At 38.2% G+C, this 17,320-nt stretch overlaps 1 protein-coding gene across 1 annotated transcript in view; it reads right to left on the reverse strand.

Moving 5' to 3' along the window:
- The window catches only part of CDC73 (cell division cycle 73), a 69,660-nt gene that overhangs the window by 1,717 nt on the left and 50,623 nt on the right, over positions 1 to 17,320 (reverse strand). Inside the window, exons 12-16 of the mRNA XM_075182657.1 lie at positions 11,250 to 11,285; positions 11,051 to 11,138; positions 6,615 to 6,776; positions 4,815 to 4,915; positions 4,333 to 4,474 (exon numbers count right to left, since the gene is read on the reverse strand). Of these exons, the coding sequence (XP_075038758.1) occupies positions 4,333 to 4,474; positions 4,815 to 4,915; positions 6,615 to 6,776; positions 11,051 to 11,138; positions 11,250 to 11,285 (529 nt within the window). The remainder of the gene's footprint in view (positions 1 to 4,332; positions 4,475 to 4,814; positions 4,916 to 6,614; positions 6,777 to 11,050; positions 11,139 to 11,249; positions 11,286 to 17,320) is intronic.

Here is a 17,320-nt window from a genome sequence, read left to right on the forward strand (position 1 = left end):
AACATTATACAATATGGGCAGAATATATTCGGTCTGCCCTGGAGTCATTTGAGAAAAGGAAATGAACAACAAACAATTTGTTTATTTCCTTCTTTGGACTCCCTGGCAGCCATACCTAATGGGATGTAAACCAAGCAATGCCAGAGGGTGGAAAATGAGGTGAACGAACACCAGTGTAATGCAAAAATATTTTTATTGATCTATTGTCTGACAAATCTTTCTAAAATTTACCATCCTTAGATGAATCGCATCCAGGAGACCATTTTTATAAAATATATGCAGTAAACCATCCTGCGACTGCTATGGCTGACTGAGTTGAGGATTCTGGCACGTCACACTTTCATCTGAGCTGCCTAGATTAGCTATGTTCTACATAGTCCAGAAGATAAAAAAAAATTCTCTAGATTTTATAATAAATCCTGAATTAATTCTTCGTAGCTTGTAAAATCACATTTTTTATTTTATTGTAAACTTTTCTGTTTGAGCACAGCCTGCTCAATCCCCATCTAATCAAAACAAGTGTGCCTAGATTTGGGTGATAAATTGGACAGACATTAAAGGTCTGTTCAAAAAGGCAGTAGCCAAGGCGATCATAGAAGCATCTACCAGGCTATCAAGAACTATGGTCTGAGACAGAGAGAGAACTGCAATCATTTCCAGTTTCTCTCCTGATTTTCCTCAGTATTTGGTGAATGAAGGTGAAAAGGGGTGAATACATATCCCAGATTGAAGACCCAAGTTCTCATTAAGACATCTATACATTATGATTTGGGGACCTTGCAATGAGAAAAGAATCGCTGTAGGTTGGTATTTTCAAGTGTTGCCATGAGTTCTATATGAGGGCAGTCAAACTTCTCTGTGAGCATGTAGAACACATCTTTGTGCAATGTCCATTCTCCAGGATGCATCAGACTATGACTCACAATTTGCCCATTTTTCCCTGCTACATGGAGTGCTGAAAGGGATTTTAGGTTGCTCTCTGCCGATGCAACCATTGTTGATCGTTCTTTCATCAAGGCTCTGCTTCTGGTACCTCTTTGTGTGTTTATAAAGGCCACCACTGTTTAGAGGTCTAAATATTTTCAGGTATATGTGCCACAGAAGGTGTTGGAAGTGTAACATTACTTGCCAAACAGCTCTGACCTTTAGGATGTTTATATGGCGATTCCTCTCTTCTGGTTGCCATAAACCTTGAACGTACAGACACTAGCCTGTGGAGCTGAAATATGTAGTGAGCTTCTCCCATTCTGGGTCTGAGTGTGACTCAATGATCTCTCAATGTTGTATTCTGCCACCATTCGAGTGATTTTCTTACCTCTGATAACTCTGTTCTTCTAATCTTTGATTGCCTCCATTTTGTCAATAATTCTAGTTGTAGATCTTGCACGATAGTGGAGGAAAAACATTTCTAGAAGCTTGAGATAATCCCTCAGATTGTGGTTTTCAAACTCCTACTATATGTGACAGATGTATCTGGAATATCCTCTCTGGATACTATCAGCTTGTCATTCAATGTATTTATATTACAAACAAAGAAACAAAAACTGTGTGGGTACCAACTGGCTCTTTCTTGTAGAAAAGGGATTACTTTTATCGTGCCTTTCCAAAATTCCTTGAAATCCCTATTACCAAGATACGGACAAGCTGCAATACTCACTAATAGCAAGTTGTGAGCATTCAAGTTTCTAAATACCCCAAATTGTTGCCTCTAATACTGTGAAAATTGTGTCTGGATAGATTTCCCCCAAACTGCCTTGTATATTGTTTGCCAGAGTGATATTACTTATTTTCCTTAAAGCGCTGGCAGTAAGAATAAGAGGAAGCAGCAGGTCTTGTGAAGTCTTTTGGCAGAAACTGAGGTTGCCATTCTCTGGTTCATTTTGATCAAGTTGTCACCAAAAAGTAATGAATCTTCATAGGGGAGTGCAGCAAGTCTATTCTTAGACTGTGGATCCAGTGCCCAAGACTTTAACCGAAGGGCTCTTCTGGCCACTACCATATTTGCCACACTTCTAGTTGAAAGCATGATTATGTCCAAAGAGGCCACACACAGAAAATCAATTATTTTTTTTGTGCTATACATATTCCTTGTATAAAAGTATCCATCCAGATACTTAATACTGTAGAAATGGAGGTAATAAAACACTCTCGCTTCAGTTGTTGCTCCTTAGAATTATACATTTTTTATTTTTTTTTGTAAACACCTCAATCTTCTGATCCATATGAGCCCTTAAAGGTTTACCAACTTCTAAGTATATGGTAAACTTTTTTGATAAACTGGCCAGAGCTACATCAACTTTAGGAAGTGCATCCCATTTAAAGGCTTCCTCATCTTCAAGTGGATGTATCCTATCCAGCCTTTTAGGATTAGACTGCCACCTGCCCACTTGTTTCCATTCTCTAAAGATGAGATTCTTAATTAACTGCAGTAAAAAAACAAAAAAAAAAAAAAACCTGTTTCCTTTGAATATCTTCAAAGGATACATCTTGTAGGGACCTTTCAGGTATTGTATACACATATCCTTACACAAAAAAGTTTAAGTAGGACTTCCACAATTTCCATATTAAAGGACCTTGAGCCTTCCACTATTTCCCCTTCATCACTTTCAGAATATTCTTAATGTAATGAACCTATTGCCATAATTAGAGGTTCCTGACATATCCTCAGAATTTAAATAAACTTTAGAACTGGCTATTTCCATTCTTTGGCGAGCATAGTGGTCTTCCTTAGCTACAAAGGCTTCCATCATCCAATTTATAAATTAGATGATAAATAGCTTAGGCGGCTGACCTGTAACTTCGCTGGTCTGTGATATACAATTACCACACACACACACTGGCTTCAAAATCCCCTGAAAACATACACAGTGTTCTCCCCAGAAAATTTTGTCAGCCAGGTGGCATTAAGAAGCAGCCGGGTGGGGACAGATGTAATACTTTATAATATAATAAAAATGTTGGAGGTTATTGCCAACTTGCCAGGACTGGTCAGACTGGTGGGTCAGTCGTTAGCACACACTGCTGGCTGTAGTGCTCACTCAGTGCTTGCTCCAATAGGAGAAACAATGGCTTAGTCTTTTTAAATAGGTCTCTGTTGGGCTCCAAGAGCCGGGGATGCAAGTAAAAACTGCTGAGTGGTGCACCTGGAAAATAGGTGCTGGGGAGAACACTGCCGTATACTCTACTGCGGTTTTTTTTCTAGCTTTCTTTCCTGCAGCAGGCTCTGAAAGGGTATTGAGCAAAAAAATTAAAAAACTGCTCAAATTTAATAAAAAAATGTACCTTTACTAGGGGCTTAACTTTAACTGGTGCTTTTCGGCTTATTTGGAATGCGGGCTCCGCATCCATAAAGTATAAAACTTGTGAAAGGATTACTTCTTGGATTAGCTGGCTATACAGCTCCATGCTGCTATTCAGCAGCAGTGACCCGCAAAATACACAGTTAATTAGCTCCTAGTGATGACACAATGGGTCGCAGCTAATTGATCTCTCATTAAAGAGATATCCAGGATGGTGCTGCATTAGATCACGTGTATCTCTGCAAGCATTATAGCATCGGAGCAACACAGATCTTCTGGGATCCATTGTAGAATAAGTTAGTTAATTCCCTTGTAAAAATAAAAAACCTGTACACTAAACATCTCCCTTTCTGGAGACAGGCAAGAGACATGAAGGAAGGAGGAGAAACAAGGTTATATACCTGATAAGGTGCTTTCTTTACCCGACAACAGCTCCGCAGGGAGCTTACCCACTTGTAATGGCTGCCGGGACGTCAGCAGTTTTATAAACGCTTCCTTTCCGCTTCGATCAAAGCTGTTGTGCTGGTAAGACTGTACAACAGCGGTGTCAAACTCATGGCCCGCACCAACATTTTTTGCGGCCCCAACAGATCCGCTGGCCCTGACACTACAGCATCCGGCGCCCTGCTCCCTTTGCACTGAATGTCAGGCATGAAAACATCACACGGGACATTTTCAGTGAGGAGCGCACGGAGAGGGGTCGTAATGGACAAGACAGAAGAGAAAGTCAGAAAAAAGGCAATAGAAAGTTAAGTGAAGGTGAGCAAGAGCAGAATAAAATGGAGGGCACAGTATGAAACAGGTGAAAGGAAGCAAAAGCAGCATGGAGAGCACAGTGTGATGAAAGGGGGCGACAAAATTACTTGAGACTCTTTATTGCGGCCCACACAATCTTATAGACTTATCTTATTTGGCCAAATTGGGGTTTTGAGTTTGACATGTCTTATCATTACTATTATTTCAGTATTTACTATTGTTTTGATCACATTAGCCAGAAAAGCACAGTCTGAATAAGATGTTTGAATATCGTTACCTGTCCAAAGTTTCCCAGAATCGTAGGAACACAGGTCTGTCCAAATGTCTTTTGTGGTAACTCAACTCCAACACGGTTACATCCCATTTCTGTACATTGGGGTCCAGTCGAACTTCATCATACTTGAGATGGAAGGCTTTAACTGCATTAAGCCACCAAGATGATTGATTAGTAATGGGATAGTAAATAGGAATCCAATGTGCTCATTTAGCTACCAATATTAAGGTGAACATTTACTAAATGTACAAAGCATTTTAATAGTCTTGTTAAGGCGCCTTACAGGTGTGTTCATGTGATGTAAGAGTTCTCTGTACAGTGCTGCAGAATTAGTGGCGCTATATAAATAACTGATGATGATGATGATGTGATGACTGCTCTATTTTGTTTCTATGGTGTAAACAAACTTGTATGAACAGACAATGAGTTCAAAATAAACAGATGTGTTCTGCAATTTAATTTACAACAAATGGTTAAAGGCTTACTTTTTGCAAAGATATCTACAGGAGATCCATCGGGCAAAACCCATGGCCAGCCCTTAAATTGCCAAGCAGGACCCTGAACAAACACTGCTACCACACGGTCCCTAGAAAAAAAACAACTTTGTTACACTACATATACTCTAAAATAAATATGTATTAAATATATGAACAGAAACAGACTTATATCAGGTGCAGTCTACCTTTAAAACAGTGTTGACAAGTTAGAAAAGTGCAAGTGAGCTGAATGGCTAGATCACTGGGGCCTGTTCGTGTGGTCATAAGAGGATTACACACAAGATGTCATCTTCTGACCACATCATCAAGTACGTACAATAATGGGATCTGTTTATAGGTGATCGTTGTCTAACATTTCACATGGTTTGTTTTTCAGGACATGTGGTGCTTTCTTTTGGCTCATAGTGGAAGAAATGTAAGTTACACAGGTTACATTTTTTATTTAACCAATTATTGCTTTAACCCAATTAGTCGCACCCTAGAAACAAACCACAAAAATGAATGGGCTGGTACAAGTATAGGAATACCTAAAACCTGCATGTGATGTAAGGTATGATAGTAGCCAAAGAGCAGCTTAATTTTGCAAGATGACTTTGTCCTTTAACCAAGGGAGCTAGTCTTGCATTTCCCCTATTGCCAGCACCGATATGTCAAATGCTGTCGGTTTACACTGACTATCAGCCATTCTTAAATGCAACACACACTGGGATCTTTCTGTGCTGATATGCAGGGGAGAATGATCTCCCTTGCTGCTCCACAGTTTTGCATATATTCGACTGCATTTTCTCCCATGCCCGATAATGATCATATGTGGTCAGCTTAGCTAGCGCTGTTATCTATTTTAGCATATCCAAACTCTTGGATGAACGGCACATTATTCAGAGCCAATCTGGGTAAGAATAGAAACATTGTATTCACAGACTCCCAGAGAGGGACAAAAAGGGAAGAGGTCTATACAGAACACAATTGACAAGCTTAGACTGGAAAAAAAAAAAAAAATAAAACAAAAAATTCTGCACAAGGACGCAAACACTTTTTCCTTAATATGTTATTTTGATTTTTTTTCCACTCCTTACAGCAAATCTTAAATCAGGAATTTAGTATTTGTTTGCATTTTTGGGCTTGTAGGATGTGAGGTGGCAGTGAGGGCTTCCTTTTGGTAACAGAGAAATATTTTAAGTTTAACTATAGAAGCAAAAAAGGGAATAAATAGCATAAAACAAAACACTTCCTATAATTAGGTTTACATTATTTACTATAAAACAAAAAAAACGAAAGTTAACTTTACCTTAAATGTCCTTAGTACACGTGCTAAGGACAATTAAGTTTCACTTTATCCCTTTATGCAGGTTATGAGTAACTTCAGTAATTCACCTGCTGTTTTGACAGATATGACACTGGCATCAAACCCATCCCCAAATGAGGTCACACATTCCTTGCCACTAGGCCAGGCTAAGAACAATACAAGAGCTCTAAGGAATACTGGGTAACAAAGCAAATAAAAGCAACTTTACAAAATGGTGAGTTTTGCAAGTAAACTCACTAGGATCACCATATAAACTAGATACACTAACAAAACATACAACCTTTATAGTATGGGAGAATTACTGCCAGCATTTTTTATTTATTTAAAATCATTGTGAAAGCTCAGTGTTCCACATTAAACTGTACACAACATTCACTCAAAGCACTGTGAGGGGCCAGAAAACTTAAATGATATATAACCTAATATGCACACAGGTTTAGGACTGGGTATTTCACAAAAGAATGTAAGAGCGCAGAACATACCAGTCCTGTGGCAGCAGCTTTAGGGGCTGATCTATTACTCTGTATGGTACAGTAACACTTATACTCGTCCCACCAGGCTGCATTTGGTCTTTTCGTCGCTGAATCAAAACTTCATTTTCTCTCTGACAGCCTTGTTTCTTCTTCTCTTCTGAGGAAACAAACCTTTGAACAAAAAGTTTCAGAATAAATGCAAAAGTATCTGGAAAAGGTGGAATCTCCTATTACTTTGTGTGTGTGTGTGCAGGGGGAATAGTACTTTCACAATTAAAATTCTTAAGAGGCTGGAGAGATGCAATTTCCAGCGCTGTACCATGGAATGCCTCCAAAATGGTTATAAAAGGCATTCTGTGGCAATCGTCCCTGATTTTTCCTCGCACTGCATAGAGGTACGCAGGAAACTCAGTGATATTTCGGTACCTTATTGCCTGGAAAGTAGCACAGCTAGACTTCGCAGTTATGTCCAGCAGCTCAATGCGGGGGATTAAATTCCCTGTTGATGTTTAGTCCAACTACTATTCACGGCATTGAGTCACACATTTCATAGAACTGTACTGAATGACGTTGAAAACACAGGGGACAATTCTGAAAACTGGTGCAGATGTAAGAGCAAACAATTGCTGTGACCACAATAACCATTCTGATCTTGCCATCTTTGCAGTTCAGCAAAGCAAATAAAATGTCAGACTTTTACCCTATTGTCCTGTGCTAGTTACCACCTTTATGTCTGACATACACTAGTGTGGAAATCTGGGCAAGATAGACCATATGGCGCCAAGTTTGAGCAGCTAGATCTCCTCCAGCCACACTAGTGCTTATTCCTGCAGTCTTAAAAGAGGATACTGGTCACCTGACCGCATTTAGCAACACATTTGATAATTTAAATACTAAGGGGAGGAAATTCAACTGGCCGTGTTACTGGTAAAAGTAATGTGGCCTGCGCATTATTACCGTTATTACGGTAGTTTCAACGCCGGCTTTTTGTTCGCAGCTCCGCGAGCAGAAAGCTGGGTTAAAATTACTGTAATACCTTTAACGCCGCGCTAATTCGGGGGGAATTAAATTCGCCCCTTATGGACTCATTTTAGAGTATTGCTGCAATATTGTGCTAATTGTTCCATACAAAGCATTTGTGGTCAGATTTACATATTTGGGAATATTAGCTATTTTAAATAAGGCAACTTTTATTATAGATTGAGTGTTTTAAAAACAAGGTTAGTTAACCCATTAAAATCTTATCACTTCCCAACACTCTAGTAACTAACATTTTCAGTCTCTTTTGCAGCAATGTTAAATACTCCAGGAACATTTTATTAAACCTAGGGGTATATTTACTAAACAGCATGTTTGAAAAAGTGGAGGGGTTAACTAGAATCTGATTGCTATAGGCATGGTTTAGTACATTCTACAAAATGACAGCCAGAACCTAATTGGGTGCTATAGGCAACATCTCCACTTTTTCAAACCTGAACCTACTCAAATTCTGTATTGGAGGATTCTGCGTCTCAGGTCATATATTGCCTTGATACAAAGTGGAATTCAAATTACTTCAGTACATGGTCCATTTTACCAACCATACCGACAGATTTACATGAGCAGTAGCAACACAATATCAAGGACACTATATACACATTTGGTTAAGCATACATATTGTTGTTGATTTGTAAGGAGTCACAGTGTACTGCAGCAGCAGACAAATAAACGGATGTGAAAACAAATGGCAAGGATTGTTATGCCAATTAGTCCTTTTCCCACTAAATTGTAAAATTTCGGAGCTAAAACAAGAGGAAAATGTTGCTTAGAGTAGACCTCAGTACAGTAGTGAGCATGTACTACTGTGATAAGTATAAAGAAGTGTTTTCAGAGAGCATTTGAAGCCTAGAGGAGAGTGCAGGTTGCAGCAATCCACAAGTGGGTAAAAGCATGGTAGCAGGCTTTAGTGAGAAGACTGCTTATCAGAGGAGGCAAAGCTCAGGTGAGAGGCAGACCAAAGGGAGAAAGAGGAAGTGTATTCCAAGATTAGTTTGAGATGTATAAAGTGGCCTTGAAGGTGAGGGTGAATACTTTGCAAATTCCTACTGTGGCTACCCTTATCCTCCAGAAACAAATTTAGAATGGTGCGTCAGATGTGCGGAAGATCGGTCTTACCGTGGCTTATCATATAGAGTTAATTGGGCATAAGTGGGTGAGGACAATACCACATAGGAGGAAGTTACAGTAGTTGAGGCAGGAAAAGGGCATATTCATGCAATATTTCAAAAGATATATCAGAGGCTGAGAGACTGAAGGACCACTTGGATAGGTAGGAAATGAACAAAGAACGATCAGACAAGACGACGTGCAGGAGGAGAGCAATAATTGATGCTGAAAGTAGCAGAGGTCAAGGAGAATGAGTATGGGGAATATAACATATGCTTTAAGTATACTGCAGATCACTTGTGTGGACTGTCTCGGTGGAATGCTGGTGAAGCCTAATGGTAGCGTAAAGTGAGGAGGGAAAGCAAGAGAGGTGGTTGCACACAAGTTGCTCAAGTAGTATGGAGGAAAAGTGGAGACAAATAGGATGGTAGCTGGAGAGAAGTCCTGTGTCAAGAGATGGTGTCTTTAGGATTAGTGAGGGTGGGATTACGTCAGTGAATAGAGACAGGTTGAAAAGGTAAGCTAGAGACATGCATTCAGTAGGGGAGAAAGTGTGGAGACATTGAGGGAGTAGGGTCAAGGGGCAGTTTATAAGGTGATAATATTCAAGGACTGCAGACACTTCATTCTGATACGGTAAAAACAGGAGGCTGCATCATGGAGTTTATGAGAAGGTGGGGTGTGCGGATTCTGGAATGATAAGTATTTGGTAATGTCATATGGTGTGAGGCAGGAGTGCATGTAGTCAGAAGCGAGTTGAAGGCATCTCAGATTAGAAGACAGGGTCGATATTAGAAAAGCAAAGCAGGTTTTCTTGACAAGTGATATGGCTGTGTTGTGAAACGTAAGGAGGCAATTAGTGAATGAAGTCAGCATTTGAGTGAAATTTCCTCTATTTGCTCTCATCAATGTGTAAACTCTTGTGCATGCACAATAGACCCTATTTGGTATACCTTAGCTGAGGTTTGGATCATTGAGACTATGTGGTGGCTTGATAGACCAGCCTTCTCTAAGGCTGCAGTAAATTATTGACAGAAGAGTAGTGTAGATTTGTATGCGGGTGGAGAGAGGGAAAATGAGGATCAAGAAAGGGGGTTGTGATTGGTTTCCAAAATGTGACCTTCCCATTTGCCTTGGAGATACAGCAGCGATGTAAAGGTCTACCAAATGTCCATCTTAGTAGGGAGCTGGAAGATTACAGCCACTGGCAAATACCGAAGGAGGTAGAAAGCAAAAGTAGTTTTGTGATGGCAGTGACACAGTAGGGTTGTCAATGGGAAAGTTGTAATCACCTAGCATGAGAGAATATAAATCAAAGAATAGGAAATAAGTGAACCAGGCAACAAAATTGTCAAGAAATTGGGAGACTGGACCTTAAAAATGAAAACATATGACATGGGAATGGAAAGAGATGGTGTGGACTTTGGAGTAAGAGAAGGAGATGGATTGTTCCAAGGGTATGACAGTGTGCAGTATGGAGAAATTACTGCAATCTTTGCAACCTTGTCTGTTTGGGTTACTCTCCCTCATCCACAGGAGGAAGATGCAAAGGAAAGAGTAGGTATGCTAGGTTTCTAACACTGTAAGGGGGCTGTTGGGTTTTTTCGAAGTGAAAAGATGGATGAGAGTGATAAATACAGGCATTGTTACAGAATACACGAGAAAAGGTGTTATTTACCATTAGTTTCCATAAATTTAAAGCAATTAAATTTAAAGCATCTGAAAATAAGATGTGAGGCAAGACAATAAGATGAAATAATGTGCAGATCCACATATTCATAAATATTAAGAAGAGGCCTAGGAATCAGATATTTCAAACAGACAGGTAACATTGCATATGACATAAGTAATATTTTTTAGGAATTGGTTATTTTCAGGGACAACTACTAAAACATAATAAATCTTATGTTAAAGGTTTTAGAATATCTTTGACTATAACGTGTCGTTAATGCAAATGTTTCTCAAACAATGGACGGTGGAGAACCAGTAAATCCAGCTATTTTTTTCATTGTTGATACTAGAATCATATCCCATAGATTGTAAGCTTGCGAGCAGGGCCCTCTCACCTCTTTGTCTGTTTTACCCAGTTTGTTTATTAGTGTATTATGTTTGTCCCCAATTGTAAAGTGCTACGGAATATGTTGGCGCTATATAAATAAATGATGATGATGATCATCATGTACTGCAGACTAATCTTAATAAAATAAACTTATATACTCAAATTCTGGAAAGAGTGAAGTACATTAAAAGACAATATGACAACTGCTCACAAAGCATTTTTTCTATTAACAGATACTCACTTTAGATCCTGCAGAAGATCTTTAGAGTTTAGCATGGTTATAAGCGAAGTTGTAGCAGCTGGTATAATAATTATAGGTGTACGTGAACCTGCAAGAAGTTTGGGTGGGGAAAAAATAAATTATGTTTTCAAGTTTATACACATCAACCCAATAAAAAAAAATAAAAAAAAAATATACAAAATATATTCCCATCTCTTACCTTTCTTCTGGTTAGGTGGTGGTCTTGCTTGCGATACTACATGAAAAAAAAATTAAGGGGGAAGAAAAAAAAAACCTGTTTAAAACCTGGAGAAAAGGTTGCACAAGTTGACTTTTACACTTAAATTTGCCTCTTTCCACATTGCATAAAAAAACATTTTAGGCTGTGTGGCCTTTAGATATATTTTTATCATACTAAAATAGTTGCTATTCAATGTGCTAAAAGCACCCTTTAGAAAGGCTTATTACAAAAAAAATAATTAAAAAAAGAAAGAAAAAAAAAACATACAGAGAAGATAAGACCCAAAATAAAAAAAACCTTGTCCGACTCAGTTAATGGACCAAACATTTATCTAGCTGCATTTTAAAGGTTACATATACCACTAGCCAAAGACAGCAATGGGCTTCAAGGCAAGTTGCTCAGTTACTATACTTTATCATATTTTAACCTGTCAATTTCAAGTCACTCGCTGCTATTTTGTAATATGGCAATAAACTAGACAGGCACTATGACCTTTCAAGGGCTAATAAACATTTCATACTTTGAGCTCTGTGAAATACCATAGGCCTAACATAGAAGACAAGCAAAACGAAAAAACAAAAAAACAAAAAAAAGTCTGCATACTTGAGTACACAAAACAAAAAACAGTTACATCTGGATAACATTGAAAATGTGTGTTTTGTAAAAAAAAAAAAAAAAAAAGACTCCTTTCAATTTGGAATTTTAAGGCAGCATCACAATTGTCCTCTTGCAATCACAATCAACTATTCATGACAGGGTTTATGGTTTCTGTCATTCTTATTCCATTGTGCAAGAAAGCCCAATTATGCAGCTGAAGATATTGCTTGTAACAATTCAAAATTGAAGCATTAAAAATGCTGGCAGATTTGATTAGGGCATATGTATATTTGTGGGATTAACGGTTATATCCATCATACATTGTGTAATCCTAGACCCCTAGCATTTCTCTCAAGTTAGTATAAAAGATTTGCCAATTTCAAATACCTAATTGTATTAAAGGTAAAACTGCAATAGGTTTTTATGCGGAGATTAAATAAAATGTGCATACAATTAATTAAAACTGTGAATGTAGATACATGCAAAATTCATGATGATTTTGTATTACTAAATATTCTGATTAAAATATCCCCAACTCATGAAATGTGTTCAAAACTCATAGTGAACAGAATTTACCAGCCAAAACATCACAACATGCCAACGAATGCTGCACATGTAAATAGGCAAAACCACATGTCCAACATTGGTGTAGTGATCTCCTATTTTCACTCATTTACACAGATTCCCACTGATGCACATAAAATTGCTTCCCCTATGAAATGCAGTGTGGGTCTCCAGTGGGGACCCGACCCTCCTGACTGCCACTTAAAATATAATCACAGCCTAATCTAACCAAAGACAACCTAGATGTCAAACATTTACTTAAAAATGAAATGGTAAGACACCTGAAGACTAAAAGGCTTGTTCAGGTATTTTGTTTCATAGAACACAAAACAGACCACATCCCCTCTCCTCAACACACACAAACAAACCAGACCCTTATGGCGAGTTAGTTATGGCAAACTAACTCGCTATAAACAAACAAAAAAAACAAACAAAAAAAAAAAAAAGCACTTATTTCAAGACCCATGTACAGGGAGAATCTTAGGACTGTCATTACATTTAATGACACCGGTTTCAATTTTTCAACTTGTAGAACTACTGTAGGATTTCCGTCCCCTCAAAAAACACAAGAAATAGCAGAATCCTATATTTTTTGTAAAACATAACCATTCTGAAAATATGGCATGCTCGTGGAATTTGTTCAATGGGTTCAGTATATCACTTCATAAAATATAACAAAAGGAATAAAAATATATTAGAAGTAGGACTAGTTATCTTGTTAAGAATCTCAGTTACAATAGTTTTCAAATCGAACACCTTTGTTTTGTGTTGTACAAGTTTGTCTGTCTTTATTCTAAACCAAACTGCTTGATGGCCACTGGATCCTAGGTTCTCACATTTACATTAGATATTCTATTACCATTAGTAAGTATTAATTTTAACATTGCGTTTTTGCGAATGGGCTCCCTCACCACTTCCTTGAGGGATGCTCTCTAAAAGGAATTCAAAATGTCCCTACTTCTAGTGGATTTGCAAAAGACCCCTCCCAGTAGATTAAAGTCTCCCATGATTATTACCTATCCTTTTAATGTCATTTTAGTGATGTCCTGCAATAGGTTCATCTACTCTACCAGACCTGGTGGTCTATAACTCACCCCAGTACGAAGAATAGCCTTGAATCCAGTTTCTATGGTCACCCAAAAGACCTCAGGTTTTTTTTCTTCAATACATTGTATTAAAGTAGTATTTATGCTTTTTTTCCCCCTACATACACCGCTACCCCTCTTCAGATTCTTCCCACTCTCTCCTTCCAAAATAAAGTATCTTGTGGTTAACTATTACTTGTATGTACTCTTTGCCTGTTATTGTCTCAATGGGTTAATATGTTACTCTCTGTACAGTGCACCAACTGTTAACTTACCTCAACTTTTATCCAGGACCCTCTTAACTACTAATGGAACATGTATTGGACGTACTGTCTCCATTGTCAATTGTAAGCTATAGAGCTTTTGGATTATATTGTCTCATAAGTTTGAGCAAAAGAGGATTTATGTGAAAATGTAAGTGCAGTCTTTTCCAATAATTTAAAATTATATATATTTCTATTAAGGTTAGTGTTCATAATGTAGCAACGTATAAATAAGTTAATCTCACTTCCATCTGTTACAGAGCTATGCGATTCAGCTCTCAGATGCTTATGTATATCCTACAATCTGTTTAGTAATGATATTGCATAATATATATAGACCAACAAAATATCACCTTGTCGGTTTGTTTGTTTTTGAAATCTATAAAACTACTCTCCCTTGTATAAAATTAACATTAAGAAAAGAGAATCTAATACGCTCAAGGGATGGGACTCCATGATTTATACACCCTACAAATAAAGGGTGTAATATGAGAGGGTGTTCTCACAATTAAATAGACGTAGCTTAAGCTATAATATTAACATTGACAGTCATACAAGTTAACGCAGAGACGACAATAATCACTATCTATATGAAGATGTTATTTTTGGATCACACCTCATTGTTTGGATAAGATGCTCATACAAATACCATTATTTTGTCTGTTTTTCTTTGATAGTTTTGTCTCAGTATGACAAATACATGGAAAATTTGTTTGTTTCAATATGAATCTGTACAAAATTTGTACCACCTGTTATAAATCATTGTCTTAATATTGATACACCCAAAGATTTTTAGCAATAGTTTGCAGGTTAATCGCTCAGACATTTTTATTGATAAGAGATTCACTTCCAGCAATGATGGCAAGGCCCACCAATTCTCATTCACATTTTACTCTTAACTAAATCTCAATACCGCCTCTCTCAGTGGTCATACAAATGACTGGGTTGGTAATATTAAGTGCCCCACCGAAATGTTCTTTATTGAGGATAAGGAATCCGATGTTCACACTTACGGAGTCCAGGAAGAAGAAAAAAATTGCAACCAAATCCATGAAATTCTCTCTCAAATAAACCCTATCCCCATATAATTTAACAAATGAAAACAAGTTGCCAACTGGATTGACTATTTATATTACATCATGAAAATGCAGATTCTAATGGCAAGATTGTAATTTGTGATGTACCCAACAGCAATATGTATACCTTGGTAATGGCTCAAGCTCCAAACCATAACAAAATGAGATTTTTCTAAAACGTTGTTTGATAAAACAGAATAGAAAGAGCAGGGTTTCACTGCAAATATAAACTTTGATATTTCTTAAGTCCAGCATTAAAACACCTGCATATACTCTATAGCAGTCCTAACAAGTTACTTGAATTGGCCCTTGTAGAATACATGATGCAAAAACAGGCAAATTATCAGGTAAATAGTTTCCTCGAAGGACTCCATGGCAGACATAACAAATTTCTGTTAATACTTATGTTCTTTGAGCCCAAGAAATTGCCACTTGAATAGTGTCCGTTACAATACTACAGAGGCCGGCTTACTGGATCTTACAAAAACCATCTGTTTTTGGAGAAAGTCTGAATTCTAATTTCTGCCCTGAGGTTACAATCACAACCACTGGTACTAGGTTGTTAAGATCCAAATTTGTGAAAAAATATGATATCTTGCCTCCTACCATGGACTCTGGGATGGAGTCTTCCGATAATCACTGGGGAAAATTGGATCTAACCAACTTTCTTTGCCTCCGACCTCTAAAGCATCGCTTCTGCACATTTGATCCTTCCAGTCTGAAAAAACTGTTTGCCAGACCTATATCTCCACAACACAATTACTGATGTGGTGTCAATTGTCTTCTCAGATCCTGAGGTAGGTGATGCAATTTCCCTCCAATCATGTTCTGTACCTTTAAGTCCAGCTTGTCTCCAAATGGCAATGCTCCATCAAAAGGTAGTACAGCCAGTCTGTTGTTCGAAGAAGGGTCTGCTGCCGAAAGCCAAAGCGCTCTACTTCCCATCACTGTAGAAGCAATAGAATTTGCAGACACTATGCCTAGGGAAGCGTAACTATAACTAGGGAAGCCGCACAAAATCTCTATTGATTTTGTCCCTTTATGTAAGATTTCCATCCAAATTCTTAAGGCTCTGGAAACAGATGTTGCTGCTAGCCCTGATTTGACTGCTGTACTGGCTGAAAGTTTCTATCTATTGAGTCCTTTAATGGTTTTCCATCTAACAGAATTGTAGTTGTAGCAGATAAACTTGCCACCATGGCATCAACTTTGGGTATCATATCCCATTTCTCTGCTTTATTGTTGGAGAATGTATACATCCTCTTAATTCTTATGGGATTCGCCTGTTAGTCTAGCGGTTCTCACCCTTTTCTAATCAGATCTTTAATCACTCTGAGGACAAGTAACATGAAGTGTTTTTGTACAAAGTAACCCTCATGCAGTGAATGTGTGACTGGAATATAGTGCATACCTATGGCCTTATTTACATATTTAAGTAGAACATCAACTATACCAATCTGTATCAAAACATCCAAGTCCGAGCACAAGAGAAAAAAAAATAAAAAAAAATAGTGGGACTTACCTGGTCTCCTGATCCATACGGTATTATTAGGTTTGACAAGCATCCTCTAGTAGAGTCATCATTTATTTATATAGCGCCACTGATTCCGCAGCGCTGTACAGAAAACTCATTCCCATCAGTCCCTGCCCCATTGGAGCTAACAGTCTAAATTCCCTAACATGTAGACAGAGACTAGGGTCAATTTTGATAGCAGCCAATTAACCTACTAGTATGTTTTTGGAGTGTGGGAGGAAACCGGAGCACCCAGAGGAAACCCACGCAAACACAGGGAGAACATACAGCCGCCACACAGATAAGGCCGCAAAGTATCACCTCCGACATGGCAACACACTGGATGCGTCCTGTTGTGCATGCTTGGCCAGAATCCGGCAGAAACCTCTGCAGTTTCTCCGTTCAATGGAAGACCATAAAGGTTAAAAGGGAGCAACCCTTAGTCTTGGGAAGCAATCACCAGAGGAATGACCCTAGGGCCTTCTGGATCCTGCTCCAGGTAAAAAGGCAAGTCCTACACTTAAAACATAAAAGCGATACTACACTACACATATCCATTGCCTACTCAGCTGGCAAAACAGGCAAAAAAAAAAAAAAAAAGGGACACTGAGAAAGAAGAGTTACAGTATAGAGTTTTGGGTGTACTTTCCTAGCTAGGCCCAGCTAAGTAAAATGTTAACCCATTAGTTAGGGCTACTAGGGAGTCCAAAGAGGAAAAACCTTTTACCACATCCCCATATAAAACTACTGAAGAGAATTGAACACATTTTTAGGCCAAAAAATAAAATAATTTTGTCCAGTGTCCATGGAGATGACAGATACAGTATAACAGGTGAAGGGACCTGGCGACTAGACAAGGCATAGTTGGTTTACAGAGCCATTACAGACAAGACCTCACAAGAACTATAAGGAGTATTTTGATATGAATTGAATATGATCTGGACAACGAGTG

The sequence above is a fragment of the Mixophyes fleayi genome, chromosome 8 (assembly GCF_038048845.1).
Source record: "Mixophyes fleayi isolate aMixFle1 chromosome 8, aMixFle1.hap1, whole genome shotgun sequence".
NCBI classification, from domain to species: Eukaryota; Metazoa; Chordata; class Amphibia; order Anura; family Limnodynastidae; genus Mixophyes; species Mixophyes fleayi.